We start from the raw sequence: 17,458 nt of genomic DNA, 5'->3' as shown, positions 1-17,458 counted from the left end.
AAGGGCTGACCACTGCGGTTGTTCCACCCTCAAGGTGTCAGTATGACAAGCCATATTAATACCCCTCAGGTCCAAACATTATAGGACAGTGGACACCCCATTGAAATTCCAACTATTAACTTAAAAAATAACCCCAGTCCCAGCCATAATACTTTTTCCCATTTGTCAAGACAGAAAATTTACTGGAAGAGAAAAAATCCACACTATTAATCCAAAATGATCAAATAAAGAAAACAATGGACAGGATTCTTGAACTCAAAACATGGGACTTGATTCCAAGTGTTCAAAAGGCCCCCCTCATCACAGCAAGTGGTCCTTCATTGAGGGAACAAGACTCCAGATGACAAATCACTACTGGTGGAGGGATTGTCAGGAGGAGCATTTTGTTCTTGCCCCCTCCTAAACCTCTATCATGAAGGTTTGTCACTGAACAGCAAACGTGATTCCCAAAACCTAACTGGCAATAATATTATTTCTGTTACTAAGACTAAGGATGAAGAGACAGAACTTACTGTTGGGTTCTTTTGCTGTGTATCATTGTATCAAGTGTGGCAACACACTTCCAAATGTAAAAGATCCTTACTTTAGGTAATGTTGAGATTAACTTCTCCTTTGGTCGTGATGTTGGGTGTGGCAAAAATTGCTAAATTCCCCTGCCAACTCCAGTGCCTATCTAATTCACTGTGAAGACTTACAGTGGAGAGAAAAGAACTGGTGTGTGCTTTGCCAAATGCACAGAACTTTGTTCAATCTTGCAAACGTTGCATAGCATTGTGTTCCTGCGAGAACACATAAGGGCACCCGTGCTTTGTTCATACCTATTGCCAGATTCTTGCACCTCCATTACCAATGAAGTCTGAGAACAAAGACAAAAGTTGGTTTAACATTTGTAGTGGAGTTGTTTATACTCAGAGAAAGAGCCACCAATTTCTTGCTCTCAAGAGCTTTTCTAATGGGGAAGAAGCTCACATGCAAACTATTTCAAGCTCCAAAAGTTCTTTAGGTACAAAGCAACTACATGCAAGAGATCCTTAAATAAGCTGTCACGACAGGGAAGTGGCTTTTCTCCTTAGACAAGCTGGGTCTTCTCCACCCTTAGTAATGCCTTTATAACTCACCTCAAGGACACAGTTGCATTATTAATTCAATCGTTCACTTTTTTCCAATCTAAATATATTGTACTGTATGCTTCATACCTGTTTCACCAGGAGATCCTTCTAACTTCAAGTAACAAAGTGATTCCACAGACCTCTTGTCATTTGGTTTTTATTTCTCTAGCAAGGAGTTGAAATTTTCTTCTCTGATCAGGTCACAATCAATATGTTTCATCATCACCCTACCCTTAATAGAGACATCTGCAGTCTGTTCCTCTTCTTTAACAACTCCGGTAAATTAGAAAGACTTCTCCTTTTGGCTCGGATATTTTACTGTTTGTTTTACATGATGTCACCTTGGACTGTTTCACTATCCATGCCAGGTTTGCAATCTCAGGGTTTACTCAACTTTTGGCCAACACCACACAAGCATGATTGCCTTTTTTCCCCCCCTTAGAGACTGCAAGTGTAACTTTAAATTCTTTTGGCCTGGTAATTACATCAAAATCAGCTTCCCATTCAAAACTTTCCCTTCCATGTCTTCTTAGTTGTTGCTATAAAACTTGCTATGCAGACAGACTCAGATTTCTTCCTCTTATATTACAAATTTTTCTTGATGTTAGTACACATAATGTTTTGGTACTTACATTTATTTTTACTTCCCTCCAATTTTCAAATAGGTTTCCCATCCAAATTTTGAACCCTGGTTCCACCCTTTTTCTTTTCTGGCCCTCTTCGACCTTATCAGAGCATCAGCAGCTCATAGGGCGTCTTAACCCTTAATGGATGGGAATCCTAATATGAGTATCTATAACAGGTTTTGGGTGATGGACAGGAATCTTTATATGGGTATTAATATTATGCGCCATTCAGTTTGGATGAATTTAGCAGGAAAAATGTTCATGGCACTTCAATGGGCCATAAATGACTTATGGAAACTATTCACCTCAGCACAAGAGAGACATTGATCAGTATGCCTTGAGATTTCAGTTGGGAATGTACTGCCTCTCTGCCGCTCCAGGACGTCTTTTTTATTTATTTGCGCAAATATATACCCCAGGATTGCTGTTGGTTTTAGTTCTTATCTTTTATGATAGTATGTCAGCAATACTTGTGATTTTGCAAAGAAAATACAAAGAAATATTAGAAAAAAACTGTATACCTCACAAAAATATATTGCACCTTCCCATCTCAGTAAGTCTCATGAATATTTTACAACAAACATATTCAGAATTTATTAATAATTTTAGTTCTTATCTGTTATGATACTGTGTGAGCTGTAATTATAATTTTACAAAATAAAATAAAATAAATTAGAAGAAACATGTATAACTTGGTAAATGTAACATATTTTTACGAGTGTCTTGTAAAAGAGGCCCCACACAGGGTTGTAAATAGTCACTTTCAACTTCCTGAGGAAGGTAGGGAAAAATTTCTATTCTTACACCATGTACATTTGCATATCTTCTTCTTTCCACTGATGTGTTTTTTCTTAAACTGGCCAACCTTAAAGTTTGCCTGGTCTGGGGTTTGCTTGATATATATTTAGCATGTCCCTTAAGGGTTTAAAATAAAGGGTATGTGAAGAAACAAATACCATTACTGTACTAAAAAATAAAATAATTTATTTTTAATGTAAACATGCTGCTAACCAAATACCATCCCTAGACCTAACAATCTGTTGGCAATTAATCAGGCTACACAATGATAGATGTGGTTAATGTTCAGGACTCAGATGGTTGCTTGTGCATACAACAAAACCAAGTCACCTTATCATTTCTTCTTCTACTACTGGAATGATGTGTCTGGGATTCATCCGCTAGACAAGAATAAGCCATGTTAAAGTAGTAGCTTGTATTAGAATGGAACGGAAAAACTTAGGCAAAAGGAGGCCAAGCATTGGGACCTAGGAGGTCATTCAGTGCTGAAAGAGGAATCTGGAATAAAAAGACTTTAATGTTGTACCAGGAGGAAACCCTCACAGTTGCACTATTAAGTAATTATTAACCCTTAAACGCCGAGCCTCTATTTACAAAAGTGTCTGCCGTATGCCGGCGGGGTTTGGGAGTTAGTGCCGAAGAGAAAAGAAAGTTTCTTTTAAAAAATCACAGCACGCTTAGTTTTCAAGATTAAGAGTTCATTTTTGGCTCCTTTTTTTCTCATTGCCTGAAGTTTAGTATGCAACCATCAGAAATTAAAAAAGTATCACTATCATATATAAATATTGGAATATATGACATTCAAAAAAAAAATTTCATATATAATTGTATACAAATCGCGCTGTGAGCAAAACAAGTTATTTTTTTTCGTTGTATTTTACACTAAATTGCAATGTTTTTGGTATATAACAAATTGTAAAACAATCAAAGCAACACAGAGAAAATACTATCACAAAATGATGCATGAATTCATCATGCGAGGACGTAAAAAAAAGTTTTCAAAAATTCACCATAAATTGAAATATTGTGCTAGAGACTTCCTGTTTGTTGCAAAATGAAGGTAAATGATTGAACATTACTAGAATGTAAGAGTTTTAGCTTACAATTACATTTTTCGACCATTTCGGTCGAGTAAACGTTGACCAAAGGACGAAATTTCGGCACTTATCGTGATTTATATGGAAATATTTCAAAAATGATAAGAGCAACAACCATGAGTTATTTTTTGTTGTATTCTACATGAAATTGCAAACATTTTCATATATAAAACTTTATGTAATGGCTAATATAAAATGGTGCAAAAATTACACCAAAGTGACTAAAATTCTGAGATTTTCAGCAGAGTTAGAGCGCGCGGACGTAAGGAAAGTTTTTTTTTAAAATTCACCATAAATCGAAATATTGTGTTAGAGACTTCTCGTTTGTTGCAAAATGAAGGTAAATGATTGAATATTACTAGAATGTAAGAGTTTTAGCTTACAATTGCATTTCTCAACCATTTCGGTCGAGTCAAAGTTGACCGAAGGTTGAAATTTTGGCACTTACCGTGATTTATATGAAAATATGTCAAAATTGATAAAAGCTACAACCATGAATTATTTTTTGTTGTATTCTACATGAAATTGCACACATTTTCATATATAAAACTTTATGTAACGGCTAGTAGAAAACTGTGCAAAAATTACAACAAAGTGACTAAAGAATTTCTGAGACTGTAAGAGCCTGACGCCATCTCTTCAAAACACGAGTGTTCGTCGTCCATCGGAGTGGCAAGACGTTTGGCGTCTTCACAAACAGAAACATACACACAGTTTGATACAGAAGATTCGTTGGAACATTATGAGTACATGATTAGAATGCTTGCATAGCAATGCAAGTAGTGGTGATTGTACATACATCAAGACAACAATGGTTAGGGAGAAATATTGTATGGTTGAAATCGCGTTCCTTTAGAGAAAGAAAACGAGAAGCTCTTGTTGTCTTGTCCACTCCGATGGACGACAAACACACGAACACGCACGGGTTTGGAAGAGACGGCGTCAGGCTCTTACAAAATTTTCAGCAGAGTTAGCACGGATGTAAGGAAAAATTTTTTTTCAAAAATTCACCATAAATCGAAATATTGTGCCAGAGACTTCTCGTTTGTTGCAAAATGAAGGTAAATGATTGAATATTAGTAGAATGTATGAGTTTAGCTTAAATTGCATTTTTCGACCATTTTGGTTGAGTCAAAGTTGACCAAAGGTTGAAATTTTGGCATTTATCGTGTTTTATATGAAAATATGTCAAAATTGATAAAAGCTACAACCATGAGTTATTTTTTGTTGTATTCTACATGAAATTGTGCACATTTTCACATATAAAACATTATGTAAAGGCTAATAGAAAACAGTGCAAAAATTACGACAAAGTGACTAAAGAATTTCCGAGATTTTCAGCAGAGTTATAGCGCGCAGACGTAAGGAAAAATTTTTCAAAAATTTACCATAAATCGAAATATTGTGGTAGAGACTTCTCGTTTGTTGCAAAATGAAGGTAAATGATTGAATATTACTAGAATGTAAGAGTTCTAGCTTAAAATTGCATTTTTCAACCATTTTGGTTGAGTCAAAGTTGACCATAGGTTGAAGTTTTGGCATTTATCGTGATTTATATGAAAATGTCAAAATTGATAAAAGCTACAACCATGAGTTATTTTTTGTTGTATTCTACATGAAATTGCGCACATTTTCATACATAAAACTTTATGTAAAGGCTAATAGAAAATGGTGCAAAAATTACAACAAAGTGACTAAAGAATTCCTGAGATTTTCAGCAGAGGTAGGTGATGCTTTCTTTTGGGATAAGAAAGAAATTCGCGCATGCGCAGCTGGGTCATGCTTGTAAACAAAACAACAGCGTGATCCGTGAACTCCCAGCATCCCTCAAGGCGCGATTTAAAATTTTTTGCAAACGAGGCCTATAAGTATTTTTCCACGAATATTTAAAAAAAAACTTTTTGTAGTTAACTTATTTTACGTCCACTTGGCACCCGACAGACAATTTTTGTCAACGTAAAATACGTCCAGTCAGTGTTAAAGGGTTAAAATGAAAGAAAGACAATATGAACAGAGGTAAAATATAAAGGAATGAAAGGCGTTGCAGCTAGGAGCTGAATTGATGCCGCAAAGAGCCTTTAGTAATGCCTACATTGCACCACATTGAGGTGCACTTGACAGCAATAACCCCCTCCAGAATAGTACCTTGTATTGGAAAAATTTATTTCAAATAAATCCTTTGGTATGTATAAACTGTTTCAATATGCATAAATTCCGGAAAATAGAATAAAATATATTATACAGTGCAAGTCTCCTAACATTTTACAAACATTCCGAGTTTACTGCATCTTGTCATTCAACCTGAAGAATAACAGATGTTATCATTTTTACACAACCAATCATGGAAACAAATTTACAAAAACTTCACTATACTCACAGGAACAATGCTAAGAAGTCGAGCTGTGTTCATTTCTGGTATAGCAGGAACACTTAAATCTCCTGGTGGCAGAGCATTAAGTGGGCGTCCTTGGTTCACCATGTTTAGAAGTCGCTTTGCCTCCTCCTGCAAAAAGTAAAGCAACATAAAAATAGTCCATTTCTGTCCAAGCACAACTTTACTGGATGGCTTCCAAAACGCAAGCCAATAACTAACAACAATTTCCTAGATATTTTTGACCGCAGCCACATTTTAGTATTCTACAATCACACAGCAGGCTAAACATGACATTTGTACTCGCTATACTTTGCCTAAGACTTGTTAATCTTGACATTACACAACTACAGTACTATATTTAAAATGCCTTTATCCCAATAAGAACATTTTTATTTTTACTACTGCAAGACACCATAAACCTTGCAAGCTAAAAAAAAAAAAAAAAAAAAAAAACAATTTCAGCGCAACAATAATATTCAAGGTAAAATGCTTCCTAGTCGATTCATCCCTTTTAGTATACTGTAGGAATATAAATATTGTAAAAAATAAAGAAAATACGATTCAAAAATCAATATGAATAAATGGTGCAAGGCAACTCCCAAAAGCTGGGTTACTTCTAGTTGTTTTCATCTAAATACAGTTGCAGACAGTAGCTTATGTTCTAGCTTAAAAATCAAATGTCAAGAAGTTAAGAGTCCTCATTTTCAGCATAACCTGATCTTTGTATGTAAAGAATGTCTCATACCCTACATCTGTCATGATTCACCATATATTCTGCCACAAAAACAAGAACAATTAAAACTCTCAATTCTTGTCATAACACTCACAAACCCTAAACAAAATAGGACTAAAGAGGATTTATCATATTGTACCAAAAAATTCCCAAAAAGATACAATACCTACTTACCAAAAATAGTGCTTTACATTCTCGTAGGCTTTTAATACTCTCATCCCATGCAATGATGGACCTTGAAATGGTAGCATGATCTGGAATAGAATCTTCTGACGCATACTGCAGTAGCTGCCTCAAGCGTACTACCTCTTCAGTAAGTCGGTCAATAGTCCTGAGCAGAATGTGCAAAATAATCATGTGAAAAATTTTTAGGAAATAAAATTTAAATTTCAACTAGTTTTATCTACTACAGGGAAGCATCAGTATAATTTTTCATGAATATATAAATAAATGCCGTGCACTGAAATTTTTTGACATATTTCACATAATGCATCATACAGTAAATTTTCTTCAAAAGGTTCTCCAAAATAACAATGATATTGGTTTCCCTATTCATACTTCCATTGGAAAATCATGGATACAAGAGCCAATTGACTTTCATACCCAATGTCCCATTGCAATACTAGGGAAACTAATACAGTTCATTTGAGAAATCAGGCATCTTTTTACTGCCATAATTTTCATAACCATGCAATGAAATTTTTTTTACGTTTTGTGAAAAAATACTACAATGACATTTTTTTACAAGTACTATTGCACAATTGTCAAACGTATGTTCCCCCTTATTAGGTTTGATCACAATTCATTTAGTTTTTTATCATAAAACTTCATTCAAAAAATCATTGTAAGACGATGCAGCATTTTTACTTTTTCATTTTCAAAATACAGCCCTTCTGACCATACACCCCTCCCTCTCCATCATAAAGAGAAAGGAAGAAAACATAAAAGCATTACCAGCTCATGACATGTCACTGTTGACAGCACCATTACAACACTTGCAACCAACACGACCATCTTAAGTTCAACAACCACAGTATCTACTCCCTAAGATGGAATATATATAAGTCTTCCAGTCAGTTAATTGTGTGTTATTACTACCTACTTATTTGTGCAGTACTGATGAAAGACTGACTGAATGAAATATGAAGTTAAAGCTGTAAAATCAAGCACTTGGCACTTTCAATTATTCACTGCTTTACAGCAAGTATGATTTTCTATGCAAAATAAAATTCCATCCATGCTAAAAATTCAAATAATTAAAATTTATGGTACAATCCAATTTTCTTTAACTCTTTTTTAGATCTTTTCATTACACATTATGATGCCTTGCCATGCTCTGTGGGTGATCTTGTACTTCTGACTGCAAATAGTAACATCAGAAGAGAAAAGCACTCTCCAACTGTTGAAAAATTTTGCTCTTGTTGCAAAAGTAATTAAACACCCCCCTGCCCTTTGGATCAACATTGGAATCAAGGATGCAATCAAGTTGGAAACAAGTTACTATAAGAATTTACATTCAAAAGACATGACCCAAATACTGAAAATAAATTATAGAGTAAAAAGCATATCATCAAGATAAAGTGTCTAGAATAATAAAAAAAAACAATTTCAGAGAAAAATACTCTACATGTAAAGGTAACATGAGGATACCATGGAATGTCATCCCAAAAACAATGCATCCAAACAAAAGAAATAAAAAACATCTATGCTCAGAGGAAAGCTGACATTTTTAATCGATATTTTGCTAATAAAGAACATGTTTGATAGATCACATGAAAATATCCTCAAAACCAATCGGCTCCACTACCAAAAAGCCTTTTCCATCATTATTAACCAGATATAAATTCTCACTTCAGCCACTTGATACAAAAATTGATTCTTGTTATAAAGTATTTAAAACCTAAAAAATTCTTACGGATATGATGGGAATCCATTTTTTTTTAAGGGCTGCCCATGACAATTTTCAACATTCAGATAAAACCTAAATTGTTATGGATATTATAGGCAATTACCCTGACCCTGGAAATATCTTTACTTAGTTCCTTTACAAGAGTGGAAATACTGCAAATGTTGAAAATTACAGATTCATCTCTATTTTGTTTGCAAACTCTAAAGTACTTCAGAAAATAGCCATTCAGGTAATGACTATCCTTGAATTAAACCATTTACTGAAAAATGAACATGTTTTAGACCTAAACCTTTCAACGGAAACTGCACTACCTAGGTCTGCCAACAAAATATAAAAAAAACTGAAAAAACATTGATCATAAAATTTTAATCTAAAAAATTAGCTAAATTAAAATGTGCACTTTTTTGGTTTGAAAACTACATAAAAAACTGCATACCATCTGTTCACACTGGCTCAGTCTTATCCTTTACAAAGATGATACATTTTGTTAAGCACCAGAAGGTCAATCGTGGGTCCACTGCTGTTCCTGATCTACATAAATGATCTAGCTCAATCAATATATATATATATATATATATATATATATATATATATATATATATATATATATATATATATATATATATATATATATATATGCCAATGATACCCATCTTTGCTAACAAGGAACTTGAAAAACTTTGAGGATTTGATAAAAGGAGACAAAAATATTCTAACAGTAATAGTCTCTTATTAACGGAATTCAAAACAATCTCTAACTTAACAAAACTAAAATTCAGTTTATCTTCTGATATCTCTTGCATCCTTGGGAACGCATACAAAGTTCAATAATGTTACACTCATCCCATCACTGAGTTAAAAACCTTGGTTTTTCATGGATAGCAGCATCACTTTTAACCATATACTGTTTAACAAACTGAGCAAAAAGGTGTGGTAACCTTCTATATCTTAACAGAGTGACAGATTTGAGCCAGACTGTCAAGTTATGGTGGTACAGTCATTGATACAAAATATCCTGAACTACTACCTATAGGTCTGAGGTTCAACTAAAAACCAAAAGGGGATGAAGTAAGAAAATACATTTTGCCACAAAGGTCACCTTTGGAGGTGCTCTGAAACACAACCACCATATTCAAATACTTGAAAAATTAGATTGGCTACGAATGAAAATGTGGTAATTTTACCAAATGACTTTAATTTTCATAAACACAAAGAAACTTCCACCAAAATGCCTTTTTCACTCCTGAGAGTGGGTCAGATTTATGCTGAGAACGTTAACACAAAGCATGAGGGTTATTTATCTATTCTGAGAACTTTCACTCATACGGGAGCAGGACACCAATATGTAACTCATTGAATATTTTGGAATCATCTTCCTGCAAAAATTATACAATGCAAAATAATATCCTTTTTTTATACCATACATTATCATATACAGTACTTACTCCAAATATAATTCAATTACACGTTTTTTAAACTTCCACTTTTGTCACTGTCACTGGTTTCAAAGACTTTTTAGAAATACTGTATCCTTTTTCATCATGTGCATGAAGTTCAAAAACTATAGTCATAAAGTTAGTTTAGATAATTATTTCATTAGAATTAGTTTATCTACTATCTTATTGACTTGAACATTTAATTCTGATAAGAATAAACTTGATTGTTTTTAGGAATCACATCCCTATTACGACAATGTTATTGTATGGTATTTACCATATTTCTACTGTTTTTTAGGAATCACATTCATGTTATGACTATACTACTGTACAGTATTTATTCATTTTACCATATTCCTATTGTATTTACTCATTTTACCATATTCCTATTGTGCAGCACTTTTTTAAGGTATCAAAGATATTGTATTGCATTACAGTATCCTCGTACACTACACAAAGTATCTTTAAACTCATCATTGGCAGTTTCATTATACAGTACTCGGGCGGTTGTGCTAAAAACGAACTACTGAATTCAAAGGCAGTTCCGCCTCACAATTAGGCCAAAGTACCTTACCAATCAGTGGAGTCTTCAGTTCCTTGGTCCAAGAACTTGCAACTTGCATGTTGAACAGAGGAGGGTACAAAACTGATATCGTATCTAAGTCCTAACCCAGCTCTAAGCGAAATAGATGTGGTAGCATTCTGAGAACCAGCATTAACCCTTAAACGACTGTTGGACGTTTTAAACGTCGTCCAAAATTGTCTGTCGAATGCCGAGTGGACGTTGCAAACGTCCACTGAAAATGCTTTTTTTAAATATTTGCGGAAAAATAATTATAGGCCTAGTTTGCGGAAGATTTCAAATCCCGGGCCTAGGCGGATGCTGGGAGTTCACGGATCCAGCTGTTGTTTTGTTTCTGAGCGTCACCCAGACGCGCATGCGCGAATTTCCCCCTTCTCGCATCAGAGAAGCACCTTGCGGGAGCGATATTTTGACGCAGACGTGTTTTGTTGAACTTTTGCGAGTGTTAGCGTATTCGTGCTGCAACAGAACGTTTGCAGAGATGTCACAAAGGCGTCAGGACCGTGAAAGGTGCATACTGCCTGTCGGAAGTGAGCGTGTGAGGCAAGTTTTAGACTGGGATGCTGGAGAAGGACCCAGCAACCAAAGTGACCCAGCTTCTCAGTGGCGTGTTGTTCGCCCACATGTGACCTATGGCGACCAAGGACCACATCCCGTTCCTTTTACGACCCCTAGGAAGCATCGGGGTGTCCTGAGGGGCATCCGAAAACATTTGGGAGGCCTCCAACAGAAGGACATAGACGAGTACTTGTCAGAGCTCGATCGAGAGCAGGTGGGAAGTCCTGATATCGGTGGTAGTTGGTCATCTAGCGATGAGGACATCACGCCTGATGTCAGCGATGACGAGTATTTGCCCCCAATGTCTGTACGGGATCCACAGGAGCAAAGCGAACTAGAATTTAGTGGTTTTAGTGTTTATGAGGGAGAAAGTGAGATGGAGGAGGAGGAGGATGTCCCGATTGTGGCTGGTGGGGACGATACCGAAAGTGATGGCGAAAGTGAAGGAGACAGGCCCAGCTGGGAGTGTGGGAGTGCGAAGACGTGCCCGTGCGCGCGCGAGCAAACCCGTAGAAGGTCGCAACGTTGCGGCAGCTCGGGTGAAGGCCGTTCGTCTGAAAATGATGAGGGGTGGTTGGAGGACCCCACCCCACCTAACATGCACCCATTCACGGCAGTACCTTAACTGACCGTCCCTGTGCCTCTCACGGCACTGGGGTTCATTCAGCTTTTCCTGATGCGGGAATTGCTTGAATTCCTGGTTGCGGAGACGGTAGATTACGCTTGGTACTGCCGTGAGGAATTGCAGACGACGTTGTCGCACCGCTGGCGGGGCTGCAACCTCACGGACATGGCGCATTTTTTGGGGCTCCACACATTCTTTGGAATGATGCCTGCTGCTGACGTCAGGCAATACTGGAGGCGGAATTTTTTTTTAAGTACGCCCAATGTGGCCAGCATTATGTCCCGTGATAGTTTCCCGGCGTTGGACAGGTATTTCAATGCCTTCAACCGAAGGGCTATACCCCGGAATAACCCCGACCGCCTCATCTTAGTCCGCCCAGTGTTGGAGTTCATTCGTGAACGGTGCCAGACTCTCGTGGTTCCTTCAAGAACCTTTCTTTGGATGAGGGTATGATGCCATACAAAAGGGCGTCTAAGTATAAAAGTGTACAACCCAAGAAGCCAAAGAAATATGGTGTAAAGTTATTTTTTATTACGGAAGCCAACACTGGATACGTCGTGGACTTCTTGGTGTATTCTGGGGTCTTCTCCACGCTGCGTGACACCGTCTTCTGTCTTGTGAATCGTTTCCATAACCAGGGATACCACCTGTTTATGGATAATTATTATAACTCGGTATCCCTGGCCCAGGAACTGTATGAAGCAGGTGTGCACGTCAGTGGTACCCTTCGGTTGGTGCGTGGGGCCCCGAATGTCCTTAAGAGGTTTGCTAGCCACCCGCAACATCTTGCAAGAGAAGAGACAGAGTGGCGGCGGAAGGGAGATGTCTTCGTCATCTGTTGGAAGGGGGTCCGAGTCGTGCCCATGATTACGACGAGTCATGAGCCCATCCAAGAAGAGATCACCCAGCGGAAGAAGACACGCCGGCAGGGCCGAGTTACGTTTGAGGAGTTTCGTGTCCAGCGCCCTACTGTCATCGGACACTATAACAGGCATAATGGGAGGAGTTGATCTCTTTGATCAACTCATCCAGTATTATCCCTTCGCCAGGAGAACCAGGAGGTGGACACAGAAGCTCCTCAAATACTTCCTTCAGTTGGCCCTCCGGAATGCCTACATCATTTACTGTGGGTATAATTCGGACGCTTGGAGGTTGACCCACATCCAGTTTCTTGAGGTGGCTGGGAATGCCCTCATAAACTTCGATCCGGAGGAGTGGCCTTCCAACGCCGCCCCCCTGCCCCGAGCTCCAGCTCTGCCCCGAGAGGAAAGGGCAGATGTCACTAGGTACCCCGACCTCAGAATTCCTGATCCTGCCGACGCCGCCCCTGCTGCCGCCGACCTTCATGATGACGCCGCCCCTCGAATTCCAGTGTCCCGTCGGGTAGCCGACCCTGTGTGTCGGCTGCAGCCAGGAGATCACATACTGGAGCTAATAGAAGGGGGCAAACAGAAACGGTGACGGGTGTGCCATATGAATGGCAAAAGGAGAGAGAGCCGGTACGTGTGTCGCACCTGCAAGGTAGCACTTTGCAGGTTAGAGGAGTGTAACCGCAAGTACCACAATGCGGTTATTTACTGGAGTGTGCCTGCCCGAGCGACACCGGAGGGCGGCCCACCAGCAGTAAGGGCGCGCGTCTCCCTCCTCCGCTTGTGCCCCGTCATGTCGGGAGGAAAAAAATGCAAGACTCTTCAATGGAGGAGGGAGAAAACAAGAACAGCACGAAGAGTCAGGATTACGAGTGAGTATTCTGCGTTGATTTTATTTTTAGTTTTATATTTATGAGTGAGTATTCTGCATTGAATTTATTTTTAGTTTTATATTTACGAGTGAGTATTCTGCATTGAATTTATTTTTAGTTTTATATTTATTACAAGTTTTTATATATCTGTATTCATTGCTGTTTTGTATATTATTTTGTTTTATGCAAAAACAAAGTTTTTCAAAAACAAAGTTTTTTATAACCATTCCTTTTAGTTATGTTTTATATATATATATATATATATATAAAAAACAATATATATATATATATATATATATTTATTATATAATATATATGTATATATATATATATATATATATTATATATATATAATATATATATATATATATATATATATATATATATATATATATATATATATATATATATATATATATATATATATATATATATATATATATATATATATATATATATATATATATATATATATATATATATATATATATATATATATATATATATATATATATATATATATATATATATATATATATATATATATATATATATATATATATATATATATATATATATATATACATACTGTAAGCAAAAAATCTCATATTCTGGTGATATTCAATCCTTTACCTTCATTTTGCAACAACGGAAAGTCTCTAGCACAACATTTAGAATTTTGGTGAATTTTTGAAAAAAAAAATTTCCTTCGCTCCGCACGCGCGGACTCCGCTGAAAATCATGGCATTTCTTGCGTCTGCTTGCCGTAATTTTTTCGCCGTTTCATATTATTTGTTACATAAAGTGTTATACATCAAAATGTGTGCAATTTCATGTAGAATACAACAAAAAATAAATCATTCCTTTAGCTCTTCACAGTTTTTTAATATTTTCGCCGAAATCACGATAACTGACAAAATTTTAACATTCGGTCAACTTTGACTCGACCGAAATGATCGAAAAACGCATCCGTAAGCCATAATTATTACATTCGAGTAACAATCAATCATTTACCTTCATTCTGCAACAAACGGAAAGTCTCTAGCACAATATTTAGATTTTTGGAGAATTTTTGAAAAAAAAAATTTCCTTCGCTCCGCACGCGCGGACTCCGCTGAAAATCATGGCATTTCTTGCGTCTGCTTGCCGTAATTTTTTCGCCGTTTCATATTATTAATTACATAAAGTGTTATACATCAAAATATGCGCAATTTCATGTAGAATACAACAAAAAATAAATCATTCCTTTAGCTCTTCACAGCATTTTAATATTTTCGCCGAAATCACAATAACTGACAAAATTTTAACATTCGGTCAACTCTGACTCGACCGAAATGATCGAAAAACGCATCCGTAAGCCATAATTATTACATTTGAGTAACAATCAATCATTTACCTTAATTTTGCAACAAACGGAAAGTCTCTAGCACAATATTTAGAATTTTGGTGAATTTTCGATAAAAATAATTTCCTCCACTCCGCGCGCGCGGAATCCGCTGAAAATCATGGCATTTCTTGCGTCAGCTTGCCGTAATTTTTTCGCCGTTTCATATTATTCGTTACATAAAGTGTTATACATCAAAATGTGCGCAATTTCATGTAGAATACAAAAGAAAATAAATCATTCCTTTAGCTCTTCACAGTTTTTAATATTTTCATATAAATCACGATAACTGACAAAATTTTAACATTCGGTCAACTTTGACTCGACCAAATGATCGAAAACGCATTCGTAAGCCATAATTATTACATTCGAGTAACAATCAATCACTTACCTTCATTTTGCAACAAACGGAAAGTCTCTAGCACAATATTTAGATTTTTGGTGAATTTTTGAAAAAATAATTTCCTCTCGCTCACGACGGACTCCACTGAAAATCATGTCATTTCTTGCGTCAGTTTGCCGTAATTTTTTCGCCGTTTCATATTATTCGTTACATAAAGTGTTATACATCAAAATGTGTGCAATTTCATGTAGAATACAACAAAAAATAAATCATTCCTTTAGCTCTTCACAGGTTTTTAATATTTACATCGAAATAACGATAAATAGAAAAAATCAACCTTCGGTCAACTTTAACTCGATCGAAATGGTTCAAAAATGCAATTGTAAGCTAAAAAACTTACAGTCTAGTAATATTCAATCAATTTCCTTCATTTTGGCACAATTGGAAAGTCTCTAGCACAATATTTTGATTTTTGGTGAATTTTTGAAAAAACTTTTTAAGTCCGCTTCGTTTCATTTAATTCATGCATCATTTTGTGATAATATTTTCTCTGTGTTGCTTTAATCATTTTACAATCTGTTATATACCACAATCATTGCAATTTAGTGTACAATACAACTAAAAAAATTAACTCATTAGCTTTAACCGTTTTTTTCCTTACAGCGATTTGTATACAATTATATACGAGTTTTTTTTTCGCTGTCATATATTCCAATATTTATATATGATAATGATATTTTTTTCATTTCTGATGATTGCATACTAAACTTTAGGCAATGAGAAAAAAAGGAGCCAAAAATGAACTCTTAATCTTGAAAACTAAGCGTGCTGTGATTTTTTGAAAAAAACTTTTTTTCCGCTTTGGCGCTACCTCTCGGAGGCCGCCGGCATACGGGAGACGTTTTTGAAAATAGGGCTTCGGCGTTAAAGGGTTAAAGGACATACTTCCGAGATTGCCTCTCGTTTAGATTAAGGTGCAGAGCTATTCAACACTAAAGAGTTTCCTAGCTTTCTCTTTTAACTGTTCATCCATTTTTCTGGAGGCTCTACTTCCATGATAACGCACCTTACCATAATCAGTGATAACTTCTTACTCATTTTAACATGAGCCAAGGTATAAGTAGACAAAAGACTGCCAGTCAACAGATTGATCTTCGGTAAAAGGGTGTGAAAGCGGAACAATGCAAGCTATGTAACTCTTAAACACTAAAGGAGACTCAATCAAATCTGGGTTGAAATCCCTGAAGTCTACAGGAAGAACTGAGATGGAAGAAAACAGCAATCTACGGACAATGATGATAAGGTGAAAAACACCATAGAAGGCAACATACCACGGAATGTCAGCAATGAAATCGAGGAATACTGGTAGTAAGCACAAGACGGCTGGGAGAGACATAGCTGAGTGGAAAAGGTAGAGGGTTCTTGCTTGAAGTCACCACAGAACCGTGACAACAGCTGGAGCCATCTCCACAACACTTAAGAGGCAATTCCCGAGAAGCGAGAGCCATTCTATCACCAAGCTAGCTCACTCTAAATAAATAAGCGGCGGAAGAGGAAGAGCCACTATTACAAATAGGAACAATTGTCAAAAGGTGATGAATACGAGGCGATAAAGGGAGAAGGAGAGGTTATTGTCCGCTCAGAGGATGACGTAAGGTGAGTAAATGATAACAGAAGAATTGATGCATGGCTCAGAACTACTGGAGTGCTGTACAGTCAACCGCCCGGATTCACAGGGATACGTACCACAACCCACCGTGAATAGTTAAAATACATGAATAGTTAACACCCCCCTCTAAAAATGTTTATAACTGCCCAACTTGAAATTTCAAATACCAAATGTTTACCTTAACCTAGCATCCTATATCAAGTATACTTTAAACTATTATCCTATTACTGTATTATTCTTTGACATGATATTATTAATATAATCTCAAAGTCATCTTAAACATTTTACCCTTAAAAACATAAACATCGTACTTCTAACCCTTCCAGCCAATAAGAGAGAGAGAGAGAGAGAGAGAGAGAGAGAGAGAGAGAGAGAGAGAGAGAGAGAGAGAGAGAGAGAGAGAGAGAGAGAGAGATTATCTTTCTATCAACCACTCTCCCTATCTATTCATCTCTCACATTCTGAGTATCCTT

At 36.6% G+C, this 17,458-nt stretch overlaps 1 protein-coding gene across 6 annotated transcripts in view; it reads right to left on the bottom strand.

Moving 5' to 3' along the window:
- Window positions 1-17,458, bottom strand: part of LOC136850230 (E3 ubiquitin-protein ligase TTC3-like) — a 477,716-nt gene that overhangs the window by 97,332 nt on the left and 362,926 nt on the right. For all 6 annotated transcript variants that reach the window (XM_067123873.1, XM_067123870.1, XM_067123869.1 and 3 more), the window contains 2 exons: window positions 6,912-7,068; window positions 6,008-6,133 (listed from right to left, as the gene is read on the bottom strand). In XM_067123873.1, the coding sequence (XP_066979974.1) occupies window positions 6,008-6,133; window positions 6,912-7,068 (283 nt within the window). The remainder of the gene's footprint in view (window positions 1-6,007; window positions 6,134-6,911; window positions 7,069-17,458) is intronic.

This window comes from Macrobrachium rosenbergii, chromosome 21, assembly GCF_040412425.1.
Source record: "Macrobrachium rosenbergii isolate ZJJX-2024 chromosome 21, ASM4041242v1, whole genome shotgun sequence".
Taxonomy (NCBI): domain Eukaryota; kingdom Metazoa; phylum Arthropoda; class Malacostraca; order Decapoda; family Palaemonidae; genus Macrobrachium; species Macrobrachium rosenbergii.
The sequence above is the reverse complement of the archived record's forward strand: the minus strand, read 5'-3'. Positions and strand labels throughout refer to the sequence as shown.